An 11,147-nucleotide genomic window follows, 5' to 3' on the forward strand; every position below is an offset into this window, starting at 1 on the left:
CGTCCCCCTCTCCCCGCCCCCCTCTCCCCGCCCCCCCTCTCCCCGCCCCCCTCTCCCCGCCCCCCTCCCCTCTCCCCGTCCCCCTTCCCCCTCTCCCCGTCCCCCTTCCCCCTCTCCCCGTCCCCCTCTCCCCGTCCCCTCTCCCCGTCCCCCTCTCCCCGTCCCCCTCTCCCCGTCCCCCTCTCCCCCTCTCCCCGTCCCCCTCTCCCCGCCCCCCTCTCCCCGTCCCCCTCTCCCCCTCTCCCCGTCCCCCTCTCCCCGCCCCCCTCTCCCCGCCCCCCCCTCTCCCCGCCCCCCTCTCCCCGCCCCCCTCTCCCCGCCCCCCTTCCCCCTCTCCCCGTCCCCCTTCCCCCTCTCCCCGTCCCCCTTCCCCCTCTCCCCGTCCCCCTTCCCCCTCTCCCCGTCCCCCTTCCCCCTCTCCCCGTCCCCCTTCCCCCTCTCCCCGTCCCCCTTCCCCCTCTCCCCGTCCCCCTTCCCCCTCTCCCCGTCCCCCTTCCCCCTCTCCCCGTCCCCCTTCCCCCTCTCCCCGTCCCCCTTCCCCCTCTCCCCGTCCCCCTCTCCCCGTCCCCCTTCCCCTCTCCCCGTCCCCCTTCCCCCTCTCCCCGTCCCCCTTCCCCCTCTCCCCGTCCCCCTTCCCCCTCTCCCCGTCCCCCTTCCCCCTCTCCCCGTCCCCCTTCCCCCTCTCCCCGTCCCCCTTCCCCCTCTCCCCGTCCCCCTTCCCCCTCTCCCCGTCCCCCTTCCCCCTCTCCCCGTCCCCCTTCCCCCTCTCCCCGTCCCCCTTCCCCCTCTCCCCGTCCCCCTTCCCCCTCTCCCCGTCCCCCTTCCCCCTCTCCCCGTCCCCCTTCCCCCTCTCCCCGTCCCCCTTCCCCCTCTCCCCGTCCCCCTTCCCCCTCTCCCCGTCCCCCTTCCCCCTCTCCCCGTCCCCCTTCCCCCTCTCCCCGTCCCCCGTCCCCCTCCCCGTCCCCCGTCCCCCTCTCCCCGTCCCCTCTCCCCCTCTCCCCCTCTCCCCGTCTCCCCGTCCCCCTTCCCCCTCTCCCCGTCCCCCTCTCCCCGTCCCCCTCTCCCCGTCCCCCTCTCCCCGTCCCCCTCTCCCCCTCTCCCCGTCCCCCTCTCCCCCTCTCCCCGTCCCCCTCTCCCCCTCTCCCCCTCTCCCCGTCTCCCCGTCCCCCTTCCCCCTCTCCCCGTCCCCCTCTCCCCGTCCCCCTCTCCCCGTCCCCCTCTCCCCGTCCCCCTCTCCCCCTCTCCCCGTCCCCCTCTCCCCCTCTCCCCGTCCCCCTCTCCCCCCTCTCCCCGTCCCCCTCTCCCCCTCTCCCCGTCCCCCTCTCCCCCTCTCCCCGTCCCCCTCTCCCCCTCTCCCCGTCCCCCTCTCCCCCTCTCCCCGTCCCCCTCTCCCCCTCTCCCCGTCCCCCTCTCCCCCTCTCCCCGTCCCCCTCTCCCCCTCTCCCCGTCCCCCTCTCCCCGTCCCCCTCTCCCCGTCCCCCTTCCCCCTCTCCCCGTCCCCCTTCCCCCTCTCCCCGTCCCCCTTCCCCCCGTCCCCCGTCCCCCTCTCCCCGTCCCCCGTCCCCCTCTCCCCGTCCCCCGTCCCCCGTCCCCCTCTCCCCGTCCCCCTCTCCCCGTCCCCCTTCCCCCTCTCCCCGTCCCCCTCTCCCCCGTCCCCCTCTCCCCGTCCCCCTCTCCCCGTCCCCCTTCCCCCTCTCCCCGTCCCCCTCTCCCCGTCCCCCTCTCCCCGTCCCCCTCTCCCCGTCCCCTTCCCCCTCTCCCCGTCCCCTTCCCCCTCTCCCCGTCCCCCTCTCCCCGTCCCCCTCTCCCTGTCCCCCTCTCCCCGTCCCCCGTCCCCCTCTCCCTGTCCCCCTCTCCCCGTCCCCCGTCCCCCTCTCCCCCGTCCCCCTCTCCCCCGTCCCCCTCTCCCCCGTCCCCCTCCCCCACCGGGAGGGGCCATCCCCCTGGGGACGGGCGAGGACCCTCAGCGGGAAGACAGAGGGAGAGGGTTGGAGGGGCGGAGGAATGAAGGGGCAGAGCGATTGCTTGGGAGGGGGGGGTGGGGGGCATGTAAAAAGCAGCCGGCGGCGGCGGCGGTGAGGTGGTTCCTGAGCTTCGGGCTCGTCGACCAGAAGCAAAAAAACACCAACTCCGCCCCTTTTGCGAAGCCCCACACGGCCGACTGACCGACCGACCGACCAACCGGCTGACCGCTTCTGTCGCTTTCTCTCCACCAGGGTCGGTGGGGGACGGACCTCAAGCCGCTCGGTCCGAGAGAGCCCGGCTCGGGACCGGGTCTCCCGCGGCGCACAGAGCAGCGGCGGCGGCGGTGCTGGTGGTGGTGGTGCCGACGACCATGAGCGAGGGCGAGGGGCTGCGGGCGCTGGAGCTGCGCCAGCGGGCGGTGCTCGCTCTGGGCATGGCGCCGGCAGCAGGACTGGCCGGCCTCCTCCAGGACGTCATCGCGGCCGGCTGCCCACTGGAGGACAAGTACCTGGAGGTGAACGTGACCAGCATCCTCTGGGAGAACATGGCGGCCATGGTAAGCGCGCCGGAACGTTCCGGATTGGGGGTTGGTGGGGTGGTGGTGGTGGGGGCTGGGCCCAGCGTTTATTGCCCCATCCCCTAATTGCCCCCTTGAGAAGGTGGTGGGTGAGCCGCCTTCTTGAGCCGCTGCAGTCCCCTGTGGTGTAGGTACACCCACCGTGCTGTTAGGGTGGGAGATTCCCCAGGATTTTGACCCGGCGACAGTGAAGGGACGGCCGATATATTCCCAAGTCGGGACGGCGAGTGTGGCTCGGAGGGGGAACTTCCGGGTGGAGGTGTTCCCCGTGCGTCTGCTGCCCTCGTCCTTCTAGACGGTAGCGGTCGTGGGTTTGGAAGGTGCTGTCGAAGGAGCCTCGGCGAGTTGCTGCAGTGCATCTTGTAGATGGTACACACACTGCTGCCATTGTGCGTCGGTGGTGGAGGGAGTGAATGTTGGTGGATGGGGTGCCGATCAAGTTACCGTGCTGTACCTGTCCTGGGAGTGTTTGATGGGGACAGTGTAGAGGGAGCTTTACTCTGTATCTAACCCTGTGCTGTACCTGTCCTGGGAGTGTTTGATGGGGACAGTTTAGAGGGAGCTTTACTCTGTATCTAACCCCGTGCTGTACCTGTCCTGGGATTGTTTGATGGGGACAGTGTAGAGGGAGCTTTACTCTGTATCTAACCCCGAGCTGTACCTGTCCTGGGAGTGTTTGATGCGGACAGTCTGGAAGGAGCTTTAATCTGTGCACAGCAAGATCCCACTATCAGCTCCATGAGTATGACCGGGTTTTCTATTTGTTCTTTCAGCCATGTTGTTGTGGGTGATAATTGCGGGCCCCAGGGTGCAGGGAATAATCTCCCCTCCCCACCCCTCCCCTCCCCACCCCTCCCCTCCCCACCCCTCCCCTCCCCACCCCTCCCCTCCCCTCCCCACCCCTCCCCTCCCCTCCCCTCCCCTCCCCTCCCCACCCCTCCCCTCCCCACCCCTCCCCTCCCCTCCCCTCCCCTCCCCTCCCCTCCCCTCCCCTCCTCTCCTCTCCCCACCCCTCCCCTCCCCACCCCACCCCTGCCCTCCCCTCCCCTCCCCACTCCACTCCCCATGTTCTGTCCCCTCCCCCCTCCCCTTCAGTAAGGACCGCAAGGATTCCTTAGGCTAACCCAAGGGAGTGGACGGATTCCTGGTTTTTAAACGCCGTGTTCCAAAGAAGAAGAGAACTCCCTCCACAGCGCCCGCCACTCAGTCATAGAAGCACACGAACATGCCAGTTAGGAGCAGGGCAAGGCCACTCGGCCCCTCGAGCCTGCTCCGCCATTCAGCAAGATGGCGGCCGATCTGATTGTAACCTCGACCCCCCACTCGCGCCGACACCCCAATAACCTTTCACCCCCCCCCCCCCGCACTTATCAAGAATCTATCTCGATCCGCCTTAAAAATACTCCAAGACTCCGCTTCCACCGCCTTTCGAGGAAGAGATTTCCAAAGACTCGCTGCCCTCTGAGAGAAAAAATTTCTCCTCGTCTCCGTCCTAAATGTGCGACCCCCTTATTTTTAAACAGTGACCCCCGCCCCCCCCACCAGTTCTAGATTCTCCCACCAGAGGAAACATCCTCTCCACATCCGCCCTGTCCAGACCCCCTCAGGATCTTAAAAGGTTTCAATCGAGTCGCCTCTCACTCTCCTAAAACTCCGCGGGTACAAGCCCGTCCTGTGCAACCTTCCCTCATACGACAGGATGCCCATCCCTGGTGTTAGTCTGGTAAACCTTCTCTGAACTGCTTCCAACGCATTCACATCCTTCCTTAAATGAGGAGACAGATACCGTACACAGGAATAGAAAGACTCCACCGAGAGCATCGACTCTGTCGCGGGACCTTTGAGAGATAGTTACGTTCAATCTACAAAGCTCCTGGGCTGATGAGAGCGATCACAGGACTTTCCCTGCGGCGGTGGAGGGGAGGCTTGAGGAGAGGGGAATGGTGGGAAACAGAGGTGCTGCAGTGCACCCCCCAGTGGACCGGAGGGGGGAATAACCGCGTGACCGTGTTTACATAGGGGACGCCCATTGTCGCGGCGGAGGCCCGAGCGAGCCGCAACTGAACGCGCCCCCTGGGGGAGGCGGTGAGGAACTGTTGCTCATCGCTCTCCCCCCAGTCCCCCATAACCCGTCCGCACTCACACTGTCTCTTTCCATTGCCGATACAGCCCAGCGACGGACTAGTCAACATCGGCAGAGCCCTGAACATCCTGGAGAAATATGGGCGCAACCTCCTGGCCGCAAACAAACCCAAATTCTGGAGGGCGTGAAATTTAACAACCCGGTCTTCAAAACTACCGTGGACGGAATCCAGGTAAGGACTCGAGAGAGGCCAGTCCGAGTATCGATATCTCCCTGAGAGAGAGAGGGGACTGACAGACACCAGTCAGTGTACAGATATCACCCTCAGACAGAGAAGGGACTGAGAGACACCAGTCAGTGTACAGATATCTCCCTGAGAGAGAGGGACTGAGAGACACCAGTCAGTGTACAGATAACTCCCTGAGAGAGAGGGGACTGAGAGACACCAGTCAGTGTACAGATATCTCCCTGAGAGAGAGAGGGGACTGAGAGACACCAGTCAGTGTACAGATATCTCCCTGAGAGAGAGGGGACTGAGAGACACCAGTCAGTGTAAAGATATCTCCCGGAGAGAGAGGGGACTGAGAGACACCAGTCAGTGTACAGCTTTCTCCCTGAGAGACAGGGGACTGAGAGACACCAGTCAGTGTACAGATATCTCCCTGAGGGAGAGGGGGTACTGAGAGACCGAGTCAGTGTACAGATATCTCCCTGAGAGAGAGGGGTCTGAGAAACACCAGTCAGTGTACAGATATCTCCCTGAGAGAGAGGGGACTGAGAGACACCAGTCAGTGTACAGATATCTCCCTGAGAGAGAGAGAGGGGACTGAGAGGACACCAATCAGTGTACAGATATTTCCCAGAGAGAGAGGGGACTGAGAGACACCAGTCAGTGTACAGATATCTCCCTGGGAGAGAGAGGGGACTGAGAGACGCCAGTCAGTGTACAGATATATCCCTGAGAGAGAGAGGGGACTGAGAGACGCCAGTCAGTGTACAGATATCTCCCTGAGAGAGAGGGGGGACTGAGAGACACCGGCCAGTGTACAGATATCTCCCTGAGAGAGAGAGGGGACTGAGAGACACCAGTCAGTGTACAGATATCACCCTCAGACAGAGAGGGGACTGAGAGACACCAGTCAGTCTACAGATATCTCCCTGAGAGAGGGGGGACTGAGAGACACCAGTCAGTGTACAGATACCTCCCTGAGGGAGAGGGGGGCTGAGAGACACCTGTCAGTGTACAAATATCCCCCCTGAGAGAGAGAGAGGTCTGAGAGACACCAGTCAGTGTACAGATAGCTCCCTGAGAGAGAGGGGACTGAGAGACACCAGTCAGTGTACAGAAGTCTTCCTGAGGGTGAGGGGACTGAGAGACACCAGTCAGTGTATAGATATCTCCCTGAGGGAGAGGGGACTGAGACACACCAGTCAGTGTATAGATATCTCCCTGAGGGAGAGGGGACTGAGAGACACCAGTCAGTGTACAGATATCTCCTTGAGGGAGAGTGAACTGAGAGACACCGGTCAGTGTTCAGATATCTCCCTGAGGTAGAGGGGATGAGAGACACCAGTCAGTGTACAGATATCTTCCTGAGAGAGAGGGGGGATTGAGAGACACCAGTCAGTGTACAGATATCTTCCTCAGAGAGAGAGGGGACTTCGAGACACCAGTCAGTGTACAGATATCTCCCTGAGGGAGAGGGGACTGAGAGACACCAGTCAGTGCACAGATATGTCCCTGAGAGAGAGGGGTACTGAGAGACACCAGTCAGTGTACAGATATCTCCCTGACAGAAAAGGGACTGAGTGGCACTAGTCTTTGTACAGATATCGCCCTGAGAGAGAGGGGACTGAGAGACACCAGTCAGTGTACAGATATCTCCCAGAGTGGGAGGGGACTGAGAGACACCAGTCAGTGTACAGATATCTCCCTGGGAGAGAGAGGGGACTGAGAGACACCAGTCAGTATACAGATATCTCCCTGAGAGAGAGAGGGGACTGAGAGACGCCAGTCAGTGTACGGATATCTACCTGAGAGAGAGGGGGGACTGAGAGACACCAGTCACTGTACAGATATCTCCCTGAGAGTGATGGGACTGAGAGATACCAGTCATCGTACCAATATCATCCTGAGGGAGAGGGGACTGAGAGACACCAGTCAGTGCACAGATATCTCCCTGAGAGAGAGGGGTATTGAGAGACACCAGTCAGTGTACAGACATCTCCCTGAGAGAGATGGGGCTGAGAGATAACAGTCATCGTACCGATATCACCCTGAGGGAGAGGGGACTGAGAGACACCAGTCAGTGTACAGATATCTCCCTGAGAGAGAGGGGACTGAGAGACACCAGTCAGTGTACAGATATCTCCATGAGAGAGAGAGGGGACTGAGAGACACCTGTCAGTGTACAGATATCTCCTTGAGGTAGAGTGGACTGAGAGACACCGGTCAGTGTACAGATATCTCCCAGAGGTAGAGGGGATGAGAGACACCAGTCAGTGTACAGATATCTCCCTGAGAGAGAGGGGGGATTGAGAGACATCAGTCAGTGTACAGATATCTCCCTGACAGAGTGAGAGAGGGGACTGAGAGACACCAGTCAGTGTACGGCTATCTCCCTGAGGGAGAGGGGACTGAGAGACAACAGTCAGTGCACAGATATGTCCCTGAGAGAGACGGGTACTGAGAGACACCAGTCAGTCTACAGACATCTCCCTGAGAGAGAGTGGGACTGAGAGACACCAGTCAGTGTACAGATATCTCCCTGAGAGAGAGGGGACTGAGAGACACCAGTCAGTGTACAGATAACTCCCTGAGAGAGAGGGGACTGAGAGACACCAGTCAGTGTACAGATATCTCCCTGAGAGAGAGAGGGGACTGAGAGACACCAGTCAGTGTACAGATATCTCCCTGAGAGAGAGGGGACTGAGAGACACCAGTCAGTGTAAAGATATCTCCCGGAGAGAGAGGGGACTGAGAGACACCAGTCAGTGTACAGCTTTCTCCCTGAGAGACAGGGGACTGAGAGACACCAGTCAGTGTACAGATATCTCCCTGAGGGAGAGGGGGTACTGAGAGACGAGAGTCAGTGTACAGATATCTCCCTGAGAGAGAGGGGTCTGAGAAACACCAGTCAGTGTACAGATATCTCCCTGAGAGAGAGGGGACTGAGAGACACCAGTCAGTGTACAGATATCTCCCTGGAAGAGAGAGGGGACTGAGAGACGCCAGTCAGTGTGCAGATATCTCCCTGAGAGAGAGAGGAGACTGAGAGACGCCAGTCAGTGTACAGATATCTCCCTGAGAGAGAGGGCGGGGACTGAGAGACACTAGCCAGTGTGCAGATATCTCCCTGAGAGAGAGAGGGGACTGACAGACACCAGTCAGTGTACAGATATCACCCTCAGACAGAGAAGGGACTGAGAGACACCAGTCAGTGTACAGATATCTCCCTGAGAGAGAGGGGACTGAGAGACACCAGTCATTGTACAGATATCTCCCTGAGAGAGAGGGGGGCTGAGAGACACCACTCAGTGTACAGATGTCCCCCCTGAGAGAGAGAGGGGACTGAGAGACACCAGTCAGTGTACAGAAAACACCCTGAGGGAGAGGGGACTGAGAGACCCCAGTCAGTATACAGATATCTCCCTGAGAGAGAGAGGGGACTGAGAGACGCCAGTCAGTGTACAGATATCTACCTGAGACAGAGGGGGGACTGAGAGACACCAGCCAGTGTACGGATATCTACCAGAGAGAGAGGGGGGACTGAGAGACACCAGCCAGTGCACAGATATCTCCCTGAGAGAGGGGACTGAGAGACACCAGTCAGTGTGCAGATATCACCCTCAGACAGAGAGGGGACTGAGAGACACCAGTCAGTGTACAGATATCACCCTCAGACAGAGAGGGGACTGAGAGACACCAGTCAGTGTACAGATATCTCCCTGAGAGAGAGGGGACTGAGAAACACCAGTCAGTGTACAGATATCTCCCTGAGAGAGAGGGGGGCTGAGAGACACCAGTCAGTGTACAGATATCCCCCCTGAGAGAGAGAGAGGTCTGAGAGACACCAGTCAGTGTACAGATATCTCCCTGAGAGAGAGAGGGGACTGAGAGACACCAGTCAGTGTACAGAAATCTTCCTGAGGGAGAGGGGACTGAGAGACACCAGTCAGTGTATAGATATCTCCCTGAGGGAGAGGGGACTGAGAGACACCAGTCAGTGTACAGATATCTCCCTGAGGGAGAGTGGACTGAGAGACACCAGTCAGTGTACAGATATCTCCCTGAGAGAGAGGGGACTGAGAGACACCAGTCAGTGTACAGATATCTCCCTGGGAGAGAGAGGGGACTGAGAGACGCCAGTCAGTGTACAGATATCTCGCTGAGAGAGAGGGGGGACTGAGAGCCACCAGCCAGTGTACAGATGTCTCCCTGAGAGAGAGAGGGGCTGAGGGACACCAGTCAGTGTACAGATATCTCCCTGAGAGAGAGGGGACTGAGAGACACCAGTCAGTGTACAGATATCTCCCTGAGGGAGAGGGGACTGAGAGATACCAGTCAGTGTACAGGTATCTCCCTGAGAGAGAGGTGACTGAGAGACACCAGTCAGTGTACAGATATCTCCCTGAGAGAGAGAGGGGACTGAGAGACACCAATCAGTGTACAGATATCTCCCTGAGAGAGATGGGACTGAGAGACACCAGTCAGTGTACAGATATCTCCCTGGGAGAGAGAGGGGACTGAGAGACGCCAGTCAGTATACAGATATCTCCCTGAGAGAAAGAGGGGACTGAGAGACGCCAGTCAGTGTACGGATATCTACCTGAGAGAGAGGGGGGACTGAGAGACACCAGCCAGTGTACAGATATCTCCCTGAGAGAGAGAGGGGACTGAGAGACACCAGTCAGTGTACAGATATCACCCTCAGACAGAGAGGGGACTGAGAGACACCAGTCAGTGTACAGATATCTCCCTGAGAGAGAGGGGACTGAGAAACACCAGTCAGTGTACAGATATCTCCCTGAGAGAGAGGGGGGCTGAGAGACACCAGTCAGTGTACAGATATCCCCCCTGAGAGAGAGAGAGGTCTGAGAGACACCAGTCAGTGTACAGATATCTCCCTGAGAGAGAGAGGGGACTGAGAGACACCAGTCAGTGTACAGAAATCTTCCTGAGGGAGAGGGGACTGAGAGACACCAGTCAGTGTATAGATATCTCCCTGAGGGAGAGGGGACTGAGAGACACCAGTCAGTGTACAGATATCTCCCTGAGGGAGAGTGGACTGAGAGACACCAGTCAGTGTACAGATATCTCCCTGAGGTAGAGGGGACTGAGAGACACCAGTCAGTGTACAGATATCTCCCTGAGAGAGAGGGGGGATTGAGAGACACCAGTCAGTGTACAGATATCTCCCTGAGAGAGAGGGTACTGAGAGACACCAGTCAGTGTACGGAAATCTCCCTGAGGGAGAGGGGACTGAGAGACACCAGTCAGTGTACAGATATCTACCTGAGAGAGAGGGGTATTGAGAGACACCAGTCAGTGTACAGACATCTCCCTGAGAGAGAGGGGGACTGAGAGACACCAGTGTACAGATATCTCCCTGAGGGAGAGGGGACTGAGAGACACCAGTCAGTGTTGAGACATCTCCCTGAGAGAGAGGAGACTGAGAGACACCAGTCAGTTTACAGATATCTCCCTGAGGGAGAGGGGACTGAGAGACACCAGTCAGTGTCCTGATATCTCCCTGAGGGAGAGGGACTGAGAGACACCAGTCAGTGTACAGACATCTCCCTGAGAGAGAGGAGACTGAGAGACACCAGTCAGTGTACAGATAACTCCTTGAGGGAGAGGTGACTGAGAGACACCAGTCAGTGTACAGATATCTCCCTGAGGGAGAGGGGACTGAGAGACACCAGTCAGTGTACAGATATCTCCCTGAGAGAGAGGGGACTGAGATACACCAGTCAGTGTACTGATATCTCCCTGAGGGAGAGGGGGTGCTGAGAGACACCAGTCACTGTACAGATATCTCCCTGAGAGTGATGGGACTGAGAGATACCAGTCATCGTACCAATATCATCCTGAGGGAGAGGGGACTGAGAGACACCAGTCAGTATACAGATATCTCCCTGAGGGAGAGCGACGACTCAGAGACACCAGTCAGTGTACAGATATCTCCTTGAGGGAGAGTGAACTGAGAGACACCGGTCAGTGTTCAGATATCTCCCTGAGGTAGAGGGGATGAGAGACACTAGTCAGTGTACAGATATCTTCCTGAGAGAGAGGGGGGATTGAGAGACACCAGTCAGTGTACAGATCTCTCCCTGAGAGAGAGAGAGGGGGGACTTCGAGACACCAGTCAGTGTACAGATATCTCCCTGAGAGAGAGGGGGACTGAGAGACACCAGTCAGTGTACAGACATCTCTCTGAGAGAGAGGGGACTGAGAGACACCAGTCAGTGCTCAGATATCTCCCTGAGGCAGAGGGGGGACTGAGAGACACCAGTCAGTGT

The 11,147-nt window shown here is 59.1% G+C and overlaps 1 protein-coding gene across 1 annotated transcript; it reads left to right on the plus strand.

The window, feature by feature from the left end:
• Positions 1-2,331: 2,331 nt before the first annotated feature.
• On the plus strand, positions 2,332-4,852 carry LOC144676123 (E3 ubiquitin-protein ligase RNF31-like). The gene is made up of 2 exons (XM_078536631.1): positions 2,332-2,521; positions 4,712-4,852. Exons 1-2 carry the CDS (start codon positions 2,336-2,338, stop codon positions 4,811-4,813), a joined length of 288 nt encoding a protein of 95 aa, XP_078392757.1. The 5' UTR covers positions 2,332-2,335; the 3' UTR covers positions 4,814-4,852.
• The last annotated feature ends 6,295 nt before the right edge of the window (positions 4,853-11,147 follow it).

This window comes from Cetorhinus maximus, unplaced genomic scaffold (assembly GCF_964194155.1).
Source record: "Cetorhinus maximus unplaced genomic scaffold, sCetMax3.hap1.1 HAP1_SCAFFOLD_1369, whole genome shotgun sequence".
NCBI lineage: Eukaryota > Metazoa > Chordata > Chondrichthyes > Lamniformes > Cetorhinidae > Cetorhinus > Cetorhinus maximus.